The 18,089-nt window shown below is 48.6% G+C and overlaps 1 protein-coding gene across 1 annotated transcript in view; it reads right to left on the bottom strand.

Annotated features, from left to right (window-relative positions):
- Window positions 1-9,342, bottom strand: part of SCTR (secretin receptor) — a 64,230-nt gene extending 54,888 nt beyond the window's left edge. The window contains exon 1 of the mRNA XM_065881194.1: window positions 9,222-9,342. Coding sequence (XP_065737266.1) covers window positions 9,222-9,272 — 51 coding nt within the window. The 5' untranslated portion in view covers window positions 9,273-9,342. The remainder of the gene's footprint in view (window positions 1-9,221) is intronic.
- Window positions 9,343-18,089: the final 8,747 nt, after the last annotated feature.

Genomic DNA, 18,089 nt, shown 5'->3' with positions numbered 1-18,089 from the left:
ATTTGTATCATTATTTTTAGATTCCACATCATTTATATAACATTCTTGAAACAGCAAAATTATATCAATAGAAATGGAGACCCTATTAGTGGTTGTCAGGAGTGAAGGGAGGGTGAGGGTGGGAGGGAGGGAGGTGTGACTCTAACAGGGCACCACGAAGGGTCCTCAGGGTTGCAGACTTGTTTTGCACCTTGACTGGATCAACGTCAGTATCATAGCTGGTCAGTCAAACCCCAGCTCACTTGCAAACACTAAGAAAGAAGTAAACGTGCATTGCTATGTGCCACTGAGTTTCTGTGACTGTTACACAGCACAGCTGACTGGGTAGGAGTGACGTTTCCCCAAAGTGGGTGGCCATGTGCATTGCTGGAAATGAAGAAAGGGGCGCTGCAGCAAAGAGGGTCTTGAGAGCGATGGAGCAAGATGAGGAGTGAGGGAACACCTACAGTGGGAACCTCTCCAAGAAAAATTTAACTTCCTTTGTGTTTTTCTCTGGGACTATGCAAAAATAAACATCAGAAGACAGTTTAACTTTTTCTTTTCATTCTACATTTCTTTTTCTTAAGTTGTAGTAAAATATACATAACATTTACCATTTTAACTGTGGTTTAGTGTACAGAGTTGTACAATGATCACCCCTATCCATCTCCAGGACTTTTCAACTGGCCCAACAGAAACTCTGTACCAATTAAATAGTAACTATCCGTTACCCTTCCTGGAGTCCCTGGTAACCTCTATTCTACTTTCTGATTCTATGAATGTGTCTGTTCTAGGTACTTCATATAATTGGAGTCATGCAATATCTGCTTTTTCGTGTCTGGCTCATTTCACATCCACATTGTAGCATCTATCAGAATTTCCTTCCTTTTTAAGGATGAATACTATTCCATTGTATGGACAGACCACACTTTGTTCATCCATTCATCGCTGGGTTGTTTCCATCTCTTGGCTACTGTGAATAATGCAGCCAGGAACAGAGATGTACAAATATCTTTTCGAGTCCCTGCTTTGATTCTTCTGGGTACGTACCCAGAAGCAAAATGTGTGGATCATATGGTAATTCTGTGTTTACTTTTTTAAGAAACCACCACACTGTTTTCCACAGCAGCTGCCCCATATTACCTTCCCGCCAGCAATGCATAGAGTTCTAATTTCTCTATGTCCTCATCAACCGTTGTTATTCTGTGCTAATAATATCCATCTTAGTGGGTACGAAGTGAATCATCCCACATTTCTTTTACCCTTATCCTTCCATTAAAATTGAATAAACTGGGACTTCCCTGGCGGTCTAGTGGTTAAGACTCCACGCTGCCAATACAGGGGGCCAGAAAATATTTTTAAAGACAAAAAAGAAAAAAAAAAGATGAAGAAGAAAAAAACTATCATCTATAGTTCACCCCCTTTAAAAAAAAGTATTAAATATAATTTTACTTAAAATTCACAGGAGGAGAAACAGGTGAAGGTGAAAGTATTGCTAAAATTAATATAAAATTTTCCTCAAAACAAGAGCTATTAGTACTGAAAAGTTCCCTTTAAACAGTTTTTAAAAATCAAGTTTGTCTCTTAGGGGAAAACATAGGCAGAACACTCTATGACATAAATCACAGCAAGATCGTTTTTGACCCACTCCTAGAGAAATGGAAATAAAAACAAAAATAAACAAATGGGACCTAATGAAACTCAAAAGCTTCTGCATAGCAAAGGAAACCATAAACAAGACGAAAAGACAACTCTCAGAATGGCAGAAAATATTTGCAAATGAAGCAACCGACAAAGGATTAATCTCCAAAATTTCCAAGCAGCTCATGCAGCTCAATAACAAAAAAACAAACAGTCCAAAAGTGGGCAGAAGACCTAAATAGACATTTCTCCAGAGAAGATATACAGATGGCCAGCAAACACATGAAAGGATGCTCAACATCACTAATCATTAGAGAAATGCAAATCAAAACTACAATGAGGTATCATCTCACACTGGTCAGAATGGCCATCATCAAAAAATCTACAAACAATACATGCTGGAGAGGGTGTGGAGAAAAGGGAACACTCTTGCACTGTTGGTGGGAATGTAAACTGATACAGCCACTGTGGAGAACAGTATGGAGGTTCCTTAAAAAACTAAAAATAGAACTACCATATGACCCAGCAATCTCACTACGGGGCATATACCCTGAGAAAACCATAATTCAAAAAGAGTCATGTACCACAATGCTCACTGCAGCTCTATTTACAATAGCCAGGACATGGAAGCAACATAAGTGTCCATCGACAGATGAATGGATAAAGAAGATGTGGCACATACATACAACGGAATATTACTCAGCCATAAAAAGAAACAAAATTGAGTTATTTGCAGTGAGGTGGATGGACCCAGAGTCTGTCATACAGAGTGAAGTAAGTCAGAAAGAGAAAAACAAATACCGTATGCTAACACATATATATGGAATCTAAGGAAAAAAATGGTCATGAAGAACCTAGGGGCAGGACAGGAATAAAGATGCAGACATAAGAGAATGGACCTGGGGACACAGGGAGGGAGAAGGGTAAGCTGGGACAAGGTGAGCGAGTGGCATGGACATATATACACTACCAAACGTAAGGTAGATAGCTAGTGGGAAGCAGCCGCATAGCACAGGGAGATCAGCTCGGTGCTTTGTGACCACCTAGAGGGGTGGGATAGGGAGGGTGGGAGGCAGGGAGACACAAGAAGGAAGAGATATGGGAACATATGTATATGTATAGCTGATTCACTTTGTTATACAGCAGAGACTAACACACCATTGTAAAGCAACTATACTCCAATAAAGATGTTAAAAGAAAAACAGTCCTATTCGTTTTCCCCTGGAGCCCTCCCTCCCACAGACCTCCTTCCTCTTCCCAACACCGGCCTGTGGTTTTGGGGGCCGCTCCCCGCTCCCCCTGCTGGAGTTCCATTTGCTGGACTCCCTTTTTCTTTACTCTTCTTCCTTGTTTTACAGAATCACGTTCTCTAGTAACTTCCTAAGAAAGCACACGGAGGAAGTAAATTTTTGAATCTCTGAAGGAGTGAAAAAGCTCCTAGTCACTTGAGTAATTATCCAATTAATGAATAATTTGGAGATAGAAAAGTCCAACCTGCAGAGAGAGAAAATAACGAGGCAGACCCCAAAGTAAGAGAGGAAAGATGTGAAGAGAGGCTTCTGTTAGCTATTTTGGACTCTTAAATACGAAAAGGTAAAATCTGGGAGGAGATACAATGAAAACCTGTTGAATTCTGAAGGAGGTGAAGAAACGCAACATCACTTTGCTCATCACACTTTACAATATAATTACTCACCTGTCAACATTGAGACCGGAAAGGAATAGTTTCAAGGGGGAAACAAGAGAAATACTAGTCTAGTTTATAGGATGAGAAAGAAAAAGAGGGCACTCGATCGTACAACCAGTTCGAAGCACAGAACGTCATCAAACACTTACTGGGCCCCCAGGACGCCCCGCAATCAAAGGCGAATGGACGCGGGTCCTGCTCCCGGAGCTCACCGGCTCCAAGAAGTCAGAGTGACCCGAGGCGGGAGCGCGTGGGGAAGGCAGCCGCCAGGTCACGATGGACCACCAGCGGCGGCAGGGGCCCCCGGCAGGCGGCTGCACCCAAGAAGTCATCCCCACAGAGCGGAGAGGATGCGGACGGACGAGACGGAGCCGATGGGGGTCTGAGGGCCAGCTGAGGGCAGGGCTGGAGTGGCTCCCATGATGCATCTGCTCTGGGTGCCTCGACAGCTCCAAGCACAAGGAAACGAGATGTAGGCCTGGGAGCTGAGGTGAGAGAAGTGTGGTTGAGCAAGACTGGGCTTGTGACGCGGTAAGACGGCCAAAGAAGCTCACACGGTAAGAGGGAGCAGATCCAGAAGACCAAAGGCCAGAGACAGAGCCTCGGGGAACGACCCGCTCAGGCTGGGAATAAGAGCGTAAGAAAGGCCCACACCAGAGGAGGAACCTTGCGCGAGGAGGAGCCAGCCACGCGAGAGGAGCCAGCCACGCGAGAGGAGGAGCCACGAGAGAGGAGAGGCCTAGCCACTGGAGGGACCATGCGAGAGGAGAAACGTCTCGAGAGGTGTGGTGGGAACAGCGAAGTGTAGGAGCCAAGGCAGGGAAAGGGACAGGGTGTCCTGGCACGGAATGCTTCCAAGAGGCTGGGGTCCCATGGGTGTCCTGCCCAGTTTGACCAGGACAGTCTGCGTGTGTGCCTGCTACCTTGATCTCGTCATTCATTAACGTCCAGCTCCTCTCATCAGTCATGTGGTCCCCGGGTAGACCAAAGGCTGCACCCTGTCTAGTGAATGGGACAACATAGGCCCTGGTGACTAAAGCCCGTGGGTGGCGTGTGGGAGCCAGGGTGTGGCTGGCTGAGAAATGGGTGGAGGTGTGGGCAGGGGTCGTGGGTGAGGACTGGGCTGCCTCTTTGTCGTCTCAGGACACAGGTCACTGAGCATGGTAGGGGCGGGGGTGGGAGCACGGGTGTAGGGATGGCCGTGGGCCGGAGCAGAGCCTCTGTTCCGCCTGGATGTGTTGTGGACAGGATATCTGTATCCCCCAATGAATATACTGATGCCCTAACCCCGGGTGTGGCTCTGTTTGGAGACGGGCCCATAAGGAGGTAATTAAGGTCAAATGAGGTCTAAGGGGTTGGGGCCCAGATCTGATAGCTTAGTGGTCTTATGAGAAGAGACACCAGAGGGCTCACTCTCTCTCTGCCCGCTCAGAGGAAAGGCCATGTGAGGGTAAGGCAGCTGTCTACAAGCCGTCTGGGGAGGGAGGGCTCCCCAGAACCCGGCCATGCTGGCCCTGGATCTGGGACTTCCAGCCTCCAGAACTATGAGAAGATAAACGTCCACTGTTTAAGGCCCCCAGTCTGTGGTGCTCTGTTATGGCAGAAGGAAGGGCACAGGAGGGTACAATTCAGACACATCTGTGAGAGCAAGATGTTGCTCAGAGGAAGTTCTTTCCCTGACTCTCAGGAAATGGGAGGTAGACCCGGTCTGTTGAAAATGAAAGAGGAGGTGGTGAGGTTAGAAATCTGAGAAGACACCAGGGGGAGCCTCTGGGAGCCAAGGTAAAGGGAACTGATGTGGGGCACAAAGGGATTCTGAAGTCTGGAAAACTCAGGAATCCTGGCAGCACGACGGGCAGGACATGTTGCACCGGGGAGGTCCCTTCCCCAGAGGCCCCCTGGACTCTGTCAGACAAGGCCTGTTGAAGCTGGGTGGGTCCCAGGAGATCCCTGTTTTCTCGTGTCCTCTCGAATGCTGGGCAGCCCTCTGTTTGTCATGTAAGCAAGCAGATAGGATCTGAGTGTTGTGGGGCTTGCCTTGGGCTGCAGGTTGTTCCAGAGCCCGAGTGAAGGTCAGTGGTGAGAAACCTCAGCTTGCTAAGGGCAGGGGTGCAGGCACCAAACCAGGGGCCACTGCAGGGGCCGCCCTGTGGGCAGAGCTCTAATCCTGGTTATTAAGTCTGCGCTTTCAACAAGGGGTGCCAGGAAGAAAGCTCTGCCCGTCCCTGGCATGCGGGGAATACCGGGGATGGGACAGAGGGAGGGGAACTCTATAGCATCTCCTAAAGGGGGTGCCAAAGCCTAGAGGACTCCCCTAAACAGTGTGGGAAGCACACCTCCTGTTGGACTTCGTGGCCCCAAGCTCATCTCTGGCCCCCTCAATAAAATGCTGTGTCCTGACAGTATTTTGTTTATGTTTTATGAAGTGATCAGATTAAACTAAAATTAGTGTCGTTTTGCGGTTTGGGAGAGAATTTCATGACAGCGCCTTGGGCACCAGAAACCAGAGCGGCCTCTCTTTGGGAGCAGACGCACATTCTGGCTAAGAACAGCTGGGTTCGGGTCCTCACGCCACCGTGTCCAGCTGGGTGACCTTGACCAGTGGCTTCACCTCTCTCTGAGCCTCTGTGTCATGTGCACAATGAGGGTACTGGTTGTTGGTGTGAGAAGTAAATCAGTGCCAGGAAGGACTGAGCAGAGTACCTGGTGTGAAGTAAGTGCTCAGTACGGGAAGCCTTCACCGTCATCACCGTCATGATCATCAGTCACGTTAACTTAGGGACAGTAAACACCCCAAAAGAAATGCACAGATGCTTCCTCAGAATATTGTCCAAAACTCCCAGTGATTTTCCTCTAAGAGGCCACAGTAGCCAGATCCTCTGGTGGCCTTTGCAGGCCTTCCTAAAATTCTGCTCACCCAGCTGCCACAGAGCTCGTCAGCCTCTGGGTCCAGATGTAGCCCAGAGAGGGGTGGGGACCACCATGCGTGCCAGACCCCGTTCTTCGAGTTTCTGTGTTTCTGTACCGTCAACTGAGAAGGAATGAAGCGGGGGGGAAGGGAGGGTGGAGAAGCCCAAGGAACCCATGCCCTGCAGAAGTCTTCTTGTCTGGAAATGGGTCTCCATCGGGTACACCTGCTTCTGTCCTCTGGCTCAGATTCCCTGTCACCAACCCCACTACCCTGAATCCAACATCCAGTGACACCTATTGTGAATCCTGTTCACGCATTTCCCCTGAAACATTACATTTAAGACAGCGGTTCTCACCCAGGGCAGTTTTGCCCTGCCTGCTCCCCGAGGGCATTTGGCAATGTCTGGAGACACTTTGTGTTGGAACGACTTGGAGAGATGGCACTAGCTTCTGGTGGCTAGAGTCCAGGGACGCTCCCAGCACCCTTTGTGAAAAGCCCAGGTTTAATATCCAGGATTACAGCGTCAAAGTTAAGAAACCCTGCTTGAAGGAAAAAGCAGCCCTGCACCCCCCTTAACTCAGGTCCTCGGATGGGCAGCTTGCCAGATGCCCTGGATTAAAGAGCCCTCCCCTGAGTGACTCCTCCTCCTTTGCTGACATATCTGTGTACAATTTTGTAAGCAACGATTGCTTTCAAGATGTCATGCTTCACTACCTGTTGCTATATGAAACTGTCCCATCTGAGGACAGCCACTATGGATAGCACCATCATTTAATTCACTCATTCATGCATTCATTCAGCCCACACACACTCATTGACTCCCCCTTACGCTGGGACAGGCCCTAGGGATAAAGGATTAGCGAGACTAAGTCTCAAGGCTCAAGCTCGAAGTGAACATATCAGGGAGGACAGATGTGCTGGTAAATAATAGCGTTCCAGGTAGAAGTCCTCATGAGAGACACGGGTGGGGACAGGCGAGGTGTGGCCAGGGTTTCCTACCCAGGTCTCAGAAAACTGCCCCATCAGCCATCAGCACTTGTTAGTCCACTGGCAAGGGACCCTCCCGACATCACCCTGTGTGGAAAGGCAGGGGAGGGGATAGTAATAAGCATTTGGCCTTAGTGACTGCCCCCCCCCCACAATTAGAAATATGCCTATGATTTCCCTCAAGAGGGAGCACAAAATGAATAAAGAATTGTTTGAATGCCCTTCAATTTCAAAATCGAATGTCTGACGCCTCAAACAAACAGGAAAAAAAAAAGCAGGGTTTCATAGGCTGGGAAATAGTCCAACCGAAGTAGTCAGTTCCACTCCTATTTGTTGAAGGAGTTCTCTGCCAAGAAGTGTGAACCTCAGGTCTGGATAAGCCCATAAAATCACCAGAGAACCAAGACTCACACACAGGAACCCACCTCGAAGAACACAAAGCGGTACCGGAGTGTATGAAAATGCACATAAAGACAAAGGGCGTCCCGGACAGAGCTCTGGGCTCTATTTTCAGCGCTGCCACAAACCAACTGATGTGGGGAAGGTCCCTGCTCTCTGTGGGTCTCAGTTTGCTCCCCCGTAAAAGGAGGTAACTGGACCAGGGCATAATAAAACATCCTTCCAAGGCACACAGAAGACTTGAACCAAGGGGAGGCTCTCCTTTCCCCTCTGTTTATTCCTGAGATAACACCGGGGTCCCCTTGAGATTAAAATGTAGGTTGAACCTCAGTCCTGAAGCCCAGCTACCTGGAGCAGCTGCCTCCCAGCCCTGGGCACCGAATCACAACACACCTGGAGGCTGCACTGGGCTTTGAACTGTCCCCACCGTCTCAGGTGGCGTTTCCCTGAAGTGGGAGCTCAGACTAAGGAGCGGGTGCTGTTGCCCTAGCACATTCCAACTCCAGCCCTAGAACAAGAGGCTCCAAGTTACAAGCGAGCTGGGAACAGAGCCCCAAACGCCAGCCTGGATGCCACAGAGCCGCCCCTACTGCGTGCCAACACTCCCGTCAGCTCGGGAAGCAGGTCTTTCTTGCAGTCAAACAGGATAGGACTACAGGAAGGCGAGGTCAGTGGACACCAGGAAGGACTTGCCCAGGACAGAGACCGCAGACTCAGAATTAGGTCCCCAAGTGCTCTCCCTGTGAAGTTTCTTGGGACAGAGGCCCCGGCGGCCAGTTTGGAAGGCTGCTGGGAAAGAGTGGTTCTGGAATCTGTGCGCCCACTTCCCAACCCCCCGCCCTCGCTTCCAGCCAGCCAGTCTGGGTGCAGCCACTTTCCCATTCAGAAATCCCACAGGGAGAGGCCCGGATTCCCTGGAGTTTCCGAGAAAGAAAGAAAAACACGCCACCCACTGCTGCCTTCTCTGTTCTCGGCCAGCTCCTCCCTGGGCCTGGTTTGGGGAGACCAGCTGCTCCCAGGAGTCCCCAGACACACAGACATTGGGGAGCCAAACCCACAGGAGAGACGAGGGGGAGAGCCGCAGACGCGGTCCCATCACAGAACCAGCAGCTGCTGCGGCCAGAGCTTTCGGAGGTCTTCCCATCCGCAGCCCGGTGTGTGTGCAAATGTCAAGGCTTTGGAGCAGACGGATTGGGTTCCAGTTGTCTTTTATCGGGGCAAGATTTTTGGTCTTTCCAAGTCTCGCTTTTCTTGTCCGCAAAGTGAGGGTGAACACATCAACCTCGAAAGGCGATGATGAGGTTTCAAGGAGATAACGCAGGCAAAGCGCCCGGCACACAAAACGCACGGCCAGGGGCGGCTCCAGAACTCCGCCTAGGAGGGCCCCGGAGGCGCAGCCGGGAGGAAGGGGTGGGCTGGAGGGCAAGGGGGTTATCTCAGCGCTGCCTGCGCCCAGGCTCACGCCGATGGTGTTTTGGAGGAGCGGGCCGTCCGGAGAGGAGCGGAGAGAGATCGTAGCTGTGGGGGACGCATGCGGAGGAAGGGCTCCCACTCCCCAGCGGAAGATCGTCCCCCACCCCCACCCCGCGTGGGACCCGCGGAGGCGCGCGTACTCACGGCGTGCGCGGCGCAGGCGAGCAGCAGCAGCGGAGGCAGGAGGGCGCGCATGGTGCCGCGTGCGCTCCCTGGGCGCCCCGACGGCCGCCTGCCCGCGCGCACCACCCGTTCCGGGCTCAGCGCTCCCAGCCTCCTCTCGGATCCTGGTCGGCCCCCGCGCCCCGAGGAGCCATGGCCCCACCCGGGACTTCGCCTCCTCGGACTAGGTGGCCGCGAGCCACGCCGCCCGGCCGGTTGATAAGGACGCGGCGCGGCGTGCAGTCCTCCGCCCACCGCGGCTGGCTGAGGTCCCGCGCGGAGGTCGGCGGCGGAAGAGGCAGAGGGAAGGCGCGGCCGCAGCGGCTCCCACGGCCTCGGCCTGCCCCGCCGACACACCCCCACGGAGGGAAAGAGCCCTCCCCAAAGCCCGGGTCAGCCCCGCCGCCGCTGCGCGGCGTGCGCCACCTTTTCGAGCCTCTGTTCTCCTCCGGAACAACACGTCTAATAATACCCACCTACCTTCCGGTGAAAGAAGGTTGGGCGAGTGCCCTGTGACACAGCGGGCGCTTGGGAAATCGCTATGGCATCTATTCTGGGGGGCAGCTACTCTATTTCCGATTTTCACTTTATTTTTCTTTCTGATTAGTTACACACGCTCATTCCAGAAAGTTGCACACCCACCACACTGAGAAGCCTTTGATGATCAGGTGAGACGGAGGAAGACCATCCGGTGCACCCAGGCGTTTGGGGCTGTGCTGGAGGCTTTGTGCTTCCTGGTGTCCCCGGGAGGCTATTTCAGCATCAGGCAGGTGTGCCCAGCAGCCGCTCATGCTGAGTCTGAGGCCTCAGATGTCCTGGAGGTTGGCTTTTGGCCTCTCGGTACAAGGCATCTTCAAATGCTTTTGTAGACCCAAGGTTTTCTTTTTCTGCCCTGGTGCCCATTCCCTTTCCTCGTGTCTCTCCTATCTAGATCTTTCTTTCAGGCACTTAAAGTCCGTCAGCTCATTGAATTCCCCCTCCCCCCACCCGCTCCTGCACACGTGGAGGTGAGGCGAGCTCTGCGTGATTGACGCATTTGGGATAAGGATTGGCCTGAGGTTCTGCGGGCGTGCGCACACACACGCACACGCACGTGCACGCACAGTGCTCCCACTAGCAGAAAGCCTATAACTGGATTGCCCTGGGCCAGGCTGTCATTGGAGGTCAAGATTCTGACTGCCTTGATCCAGTGTGGTCAGTGGCAGGTGGTGGTTTTTATCTCATTCCAGCCTACAAGTATAAGCCATATTCTCCAAGACCAACGTTATCACTAATAAAAGTGATATTGGGCCCCATCTGTCTTAATCGTATTTCTCAACTGGTTCAAGATTCAGGCTGGAAAAAAAAGTTATCAACTGGGTTTCCCTAAACCCTGACATCCTAAACGTGCATTAGAAAGTGCATGAGTTAAAGACGTGCCATTTTTACTGTATAGACTTTCGTGTTACTTGAATAGTTTCTGTAACCACTGTGTCGTGATTGCCAGTGAAAAAGCAAAATGACATTTGTTCTGGGCAATTCAATCAATTTCTGGCCCGTGGCAAACCATTCTTCTTTAAATAGGATGCTCTGTCTCTCAGAGTATTGAGAACAAGATCTGAAATGCTCCGTGGGAAGCCGTGGATGCAGTCAGTGGCTTTGTAAAACCTGCCTGAGAAAACAATTTGAGAATAGTAGTGGAAGGGAGAAGGTAGGGAACTAACCATGTATTTAATACCCACCATGTGCTAGGGAGTCTTTTAGTAATTTGGGGTGTGTTACCATAGCCAATCCTCCAAGAGTCAATGAGAGGCATTCACTTTGTCTGATGAATAGAATGGGAACTGGAGGCTTGGGGAAGGTAAACACTTGCCCAGGACTGAGCCCAAAGCCCCGGCCCTGAGTCCTTTGCGGGGGCACTAGGATTTCTCTCAATCGTGAAGATGACTTCCTTACCCTCAGGGTTTCTAAAGCTCTTTTGCCTGCAGCATCTCCTTTGATCCTAGAAACAACTCCAGAGGTCGGTAGGACCAACGATCAGGGGCTGAAGAAGAGAGAGACCCCATGGTTCACATGGTTTCATTGAAGAGTTTAATGAAAGGACACCGTGCGGAGGTGTGGGCAGGACTGAGGGAACCGAGAGGGGACGTGAGGTGCCGGGCTCGGCCGCAGCGGGCCTGACAGGTGACAGAGACCCTCTCCTTGACCAGACGTTGGTCGGGCTTCTCTGAGCCTCTTCTCGACTAGGCTCTGACCTGGCCCCGTCTGTCTTTGGCCTGCACGCCCAGCCTCAGCGAGACTCCGGCCTTCGGTTACTGGGAATCCTCCCCCCTTGATGTCTGATTGAGCTCCTCGTCCCCCACCTGTGATGTCTAATCCCACCCTGCCTGCAGCAAGAAGGCTGTTCTCTCCGTTTAGCAGGAAATCTCCCTGTCTTGATGCCTCCTCTGAGTAGTCTTCCATCCACTGCCGCCCTCACCCTGCTCCCTGGCTACGAATCCCCGCTTGTTCTTGCTGTATTTGAAGTTGAGCCCCAGCTCTCTGCCCTATTGCAATACCTCTGTTGTAACAGTCTTTTTTTAATTAAGTTTTATTGGAGTATAGTTGATTTACAATGTCGTGTTAATTTCTGCTGTACATACAGCAAAGTGAATCAGTTATATGTATATCCACTCTTTTTTAGATTTGTTACCCATATAGGTCATTACAGAATATTGAGTAGAGTTCCTTTTGCTATACAGTAGGTTCTTATTAGTTATCTATTTTATATATAGTAGTGTGTATAAGTCAATCCCAACTTCCCAATATATCCCTCCCTCCCCTTATCCCCTGGTAATCTGGATGTTTGTTTTTTGTACAGCCGTGACTCTACTTCGGTTTTGTAAATGAGTTCATTTGTACCCGTTTCTTAGATTCCACATATAAGCAGTATCATATGGTATTTGTCTTTCTCTGTCGGACTTAACATCACTTAGTATGACAATCTCTAGGTCCATCCATGCTGCTGCAAATGGCATTATTTCGTTCCTTTTTATGGCTGAGTAATATGCCATTGTGTATATATACCACATCTTCTTTATCCATTCCTCTGTCGATGGACATTTAGGTTGCTTCCATGTCCTGGCTATTGTAACACTCTTGAATAAAGGCTTCCTTACCATTTTAACAAGAATCAGAATAATCTTCCTTTAACAAGGAGCAGAGAGAGAAAGCAGTGTCCCCTGAAGCTGGCAAGAGCTGCCCTTGGGAATGCAGCCACTCTCACAGCTGTGGCCTGGCAAGGGGTCAGGTTGGGATAAATACCCTGACCTCTCCTCTGCCCGCAGAATCTCCTGGCAGTGTCCTCCATCGGCTGGACCCAACCCAAAGCCAGAAACAAGGCAGACAGAGGGGGAAGAAACTGTCCACAGAGTTTAACCTTCTGCGTGGAGAAGGTAGGGTTGAGGCAAAAGGAGAATAACCCCACTTGGATGTATCATTGTGCCCATTTAACAGATGAAGAAACCAAAGTGGATGGGGCCAAAGGTCCAGATCACACAGGACTGTCTGTACTGAAACGCTGGTCTTTTGATTCCCAGCCCTGAGTTGTCTCCATCACGCTTATACCCCTTACACCTGAATCTAGTGATGGAAAATCAGAGCAATGATTTACTATCCTTTCGAAGTCCTGGGGGCTAACTGGGCTCGGCAGGCAGTTCTGGTTCGGGGTGTCTCACGTGGTTGCAGTCAGAGTCACCCTAAGACATGCTTGCTTGGATGGCTGGGGCTGGAATGGCTGGGGTTCCTCAGGGTCCCCCTCTATCTCTGCGTGGATCTCTGCGTGCTCCCTCCACATGGTCCCAGCGTCAGGCAGCCTCAGGGTGCCTGGGCTTCTTTTTTTTTTTTTTTAACTTATCTTTTATTTATTATTTATTTATCTATTTATTTTTGACCACACTGTGTGGCATGTGGGGTCTTAGTTCCCCGACAAGGGATCGATCCCGCGGCCCTTGCATTGGAAGCCCAGAGTCCTAACCACTGGATCACCAGGGAAGTCCCCTGCCTGGGCTTCTTACATCGTGGCTCTTGAGCCCCAAGGTGCTTGTCCCAAGAGAGAGCAGGTGGACAGTATAGCGTAATTTATGACCCAGCCTCAGAGGTCATACAGTGCTGCTTCCACTGCTTTCTGTTGTCTAGACAATCATAGAAGCCGGCCCCGGTTCTAGGCGAGGCAGAATAGATGCCGCCTCTTGATGGACGAGTAGGAAGATCCTGGAGGAGCATGTGAAACCCTAAGTACTGCTAGGTGGGATGTGGAAAGAAACTGTATGTCCACCCTCTAAATTCATTATAACCCCTATGAGCGTCAGAGAGGGGCGTCTATTTGATTTTGATGATTTTCTAGGTCTTCAGTCCTATCCCTTTCTCCAAGTTACACTGCGAGGTGGAGTAGGGCGTATAAACTAAGTCATGACCGCTTCAAACGCTAGAAGTCATGTCCTCACAACAGTAACTTAAAAGTTACCCTGAAACTCTAATTCGAAAAGATATATGCACCCCAGTGTTCATAGCAGCACTATTTACAACAGCCAAGATGCTTCCAAGATGTGGAAGCAACCTAAGTGTTAAGTGTTCATCGACAGAGGAATGGCTAAAGAAGATGTGGTATATATAAACAATGGAATACTACTCAGCCATAAAAAAAGAATGAAATAATGCCATTTGCAGCAACATGGATGGACCTAGACATTATCATACTAAGTGAAGTAAGTCAGAAAGAGAAAGACAAATACTGTATGATATCACTTATATGTGGAATCTAAAATATGCTACAAATGAACTTATTTACAAAACAGAAACAGACTCACAGACATAGAAAACAAACATAAGTTTACCAAAGGGGAAAGGGGGTGGAGGAAGGGCAAATTAGGAGTTTGGGATTAGCAGATACAAACTACTATATATAAAATAGATAAACAACAAGGACCTACTGTATAGCATGGAAACTATACTCAATATTTTGTAATAACCTCTAATGGAAAAGAATCTAAAAAGACTATCTATCTATCTATAAATTATATATCTGAATCACTTTGCTGTACACCTGCAACTAACACAACATTGTAAATCAACTATACTTCAATAAAAAAAATTTTTTTAAGTTACCCTGAGGATGGGAGATCCTGTATTTGGTTCCAGGGTAACTTGTTCCCTAACTGTTTCATACAGATATTCTTATCACCCCTTATCAAGGCAGTGTAAGGCTAAATACTGAAGGGCACCAGAACGTCACCCCAAATATGCCGCTTTGGCATAAGGATTCTTTTGAGCTAAAGGGAATTGAGAAGCAGCAGACACAGGAAAAGCTCTTCACCTCCCCAGAACTGCCCAAAGTAAAATCCAAAGCTGCCCTTTTGTAAAGGAAATTTCCATTTATAAGAAGTCTCTGTAGCAGGAAGAGAGCTACTCCTGAAGACAAGCCTTATCATCTGAGAGAGTCTTACCTGCACAGCGAGACAAACCTCATTCACCATCCAGCCACCCCTCCTTCCTAGGTCAGCTCCCCACCCAGAAGCCCCGAAACCACTTTTCCTTTGTTTAGCCTAAGACGGTATATAAACCTCAATCATCTGGGGACTTCCCTGGTGCCCAGTGGTGAAGACTCCGCGCTCCCAAAGCAGGGGAGCCGAGTTCGATCTCTGGTCAGGGAACTAGATCCCACATGCCGCAACTAAGACCCGGCGCAGCCAAATAATTAAATATTTTTTAAAATAATAAATAAACCCCAATCATCTGGCTGCCTCCTGGACTCTGGTTTCCTTGTGAAAGTCCGTGCATAAGTGGGTAATTAAAACTGTTTTTTCTCTTGTTAATCTGTCTTTTATCAGACCGATTCGCACAGGCTTCAGCCATTGAACCTGGGAGGGGAGGGGGAATGAGATTTCTCCTCCCCTACAGCGCAAATCCCCACCCCCTACCAAAATGAAATATAAACATTTCCCTGGCATCAAAAGGGAAAGAGAGCTTTTCTTCTCTCCCTTTTCTTTCAACATTTCCTCTAGAAAACTTATAAATCCCATTTGTCTCTTTGAGATGTATGTAAATCTTTATAAAAGCTCAATAGCCTCTTGCCAGTTTTGCATCCCAGGAATGTCTTTCATGAAGGTCTTGGAACCATCTCTTTGCAATGTGAATGTCAAGGAGGATGGTGCCCTGTCTTCCTAATACTGTGGGAGTTTAGCCCAAGCACTTGGCTCCAAGTTGTAATTTCCTGCTTGTCAAAAGGATAGGAGAAGTTTTATTTTTCCTTTGGTAAAGACAATTAGCATGTGTACTATGGATTGTATCTGTCTGGCTTTATAAAAGGGTAAGATTTCTATTTGTCTTTGCCATGGAATTGCCAGTGATGTGCATCAGAGTCTGGTTATTAATGGTCACTGAATAATAAAACTGATTCATTCTTTTCTTCATTTTGTGGAGAGGGGTCACGTGGTTGGCTGGAGATTTATGTTTAACTACTTCAACAAGAAATTAGGATATATATATAGAGAGAGAACTTAGCTAAGCACATCCACTCAGTGCTTATTTATTGAGCAGCTACTGTGTTCCAGGTGCTGTGCCGACCAATAGAGGCCTGGGGAAATTGCCTGCATGAAGCCCATGGTGCTGTGATTGCACCCCGCTCCCAGGAGGCCTGGAAAGATGACTGAGGCTGGTAGTCAAGACACAGAAGTTTGCACAACCACACATTTAACAAACCTATTGGTTGGCTGAAGTAAGCAACTGCAGAATGTATGGTGGGTATCATAAACTGGGATAAATTCTATGGGAGCGTATACATACTAAAGGACCAGACTAAGCCTTGAGGGTTAATGTATTAGGCTGTCATGTCACTCATCATCTTTGTAGATAAATTACATTTGGATAGTGATGATTTTACAAGGTTCAACCTCCTAGGCGTGTGTTGGTTGTGTCTGGCCAACCGCCATTCCCTCTTCTGCTACAAGGAGCTCCCTTGGCCGTCCCCACTCGCAGACCACGTGGCTTGGGTGGGACTTGCACCACAGGCAACCCAGGCGTGAGCATGTGACCCAGACCTGGGCAAGGAGAGTCGCCCCCGCCAACTGACCACAGTGACTGCTTCAGGGATGGACACACGGCTGAAGCAGGGCCAATAGGAGTGGCACCAACAGAACCTACGTGATGGCATATTACGCAGAAGCTGGTAGCAAGATGGCAGGCTTCCAACGTTATGGAGAGACCCAAGGGACAAAGAAGCTATCCTCTGGCACCTGCCCGCAGCTGTGGTGGACGCCTCGATAGATAGGTAGGTAGGTAGATAGATAGATACGTAGATAAATAGATAGATAATTTTTATTATTTTATTTTATTTTTAAATGTTGAGCATAGTTGATTTACGGTGTTGTGTTAATTTCTGCTGTACAGCCAAGTGAATCAGTTATACATACATATGTATTCTTTTTCATACTCTTTTCCATTGTGGATTATCACAGGGTATTGAATAGAGTTCCCTCAGATAGATAGTTTTTAAACTTTTATTTTTTTAACTTTTGAATTCATTTCTGTCACTTGTAACAAAAAGATCCCTGCATACACTATGGAAGCTTCCCAGGACAGTGATGCTTGAGCTGCAGGGGCTGGTTTGGGGGCATGGGGGATGAAAAGAGTGCTGGGGGAGGGCTGTGGTGGGGGAGTGAGGAGCTGGCCTGGGGGTCCAGGTCTAAGCCCCCTGAACGAACTACACCAGTGAAACCTCACTGAACTTGCTCTGCCCCTTCAGCTACTCAATAAACCAAACAAAAAGGTCTGTTCTCCCTTGCGTGTGAGCTCCTCTGGGACTCAAGCTAATGTATTATTGATGAGCCATAAATGATGGGGCCGGCATGCTTTCCTATTCAGTGCTGAAGTGCAAAGGTGTACACTGACGTTTGCATGAGGTTTTAGGGCTCGGGCCCACTGGTTACTCTGGCATGGGGACTGGCTTTTTCAGGAAAGCAGTTTTTACTTCTCTAACTTTCCTCCTCCATTTGTCAGCATCCTTTTAAACATTTGTATGAAATATTATCATTAAAACAGATCAGATAAAAGAGAGCAAATAAAACCATATCTGAAAGACAGCGTTGCTAATGCTCTCCAGGCCTTATCTTCACTGAACGGAGCGAAGAAAGGTCAGGTGCACGCTGGCCTCCCAGAGGCTCCCTGCTTTTCTGCCTAAGGCAGTTTGACGTGGCACACAGAAGAGAAGGTTGGCAACAGACAAACTTGGATTCTGTTCCTAATTTAGTCATCAATTACTGTGACCCTGGGCAAGTTACTTTAGCCCTTTAAGCCTCGATTTCCTCATCTGTAAAGTGGGGAAAATAATACCAATCTTTCAGCATTGCATGAGGTTGAAAATAATCCAGTGCAATTAAATTATCTAGCGATACTAATTAAGATGCATGTGGCGGGACTTCCCTGGTGGCACAGTGGTTAAGAATCCACCTGCTAATGCAGGTGACACGGGTTTAAGCCCTGGTCTGGGAAGATCCCACATTCCGTGGAGCAACTAAGCCCATGCGCCACAACTACTGAGCCTGCGCTCTAAAGCCCATGAGCCATCTCCCGCTCACCACAACTAGAGATCGCCCGCACTCAGCAACAAAGACCCAACACAGCCAAAAATAAATAAATTAATTAATTAAATTAAATAAAATAAAAAGATGTGACACACACACACACACACACACACACACACACACAATGGAATACTACTCAGCCATAAAAAAGAATGAAATAATGCCATTTGCAGCAACTCGGATGGACCTAGGTATGATCATACTAAGTGACATAAAAGTCAGACAAAGACAAATATCATTACGATATCACTTA

This window comes from Phocoena phocoena, chromosome 7 (assembly GCF_963924675.1).
Source record: "Phocoena phocoena chromosome 7, mPhoPho1.1, whole genome shotgun sequence".
NCBI lineage: Eukaryota > Metazoa > Chordata > Mammalia > Artiodactyla > Phocoenidae > Phocoena > Phocoena phocoena.
The sequence above is the reverse complement of the archived record's forward strand: the minus strand, read 5'-3'. Positions and strand labels throughout refer to the sequence as shown.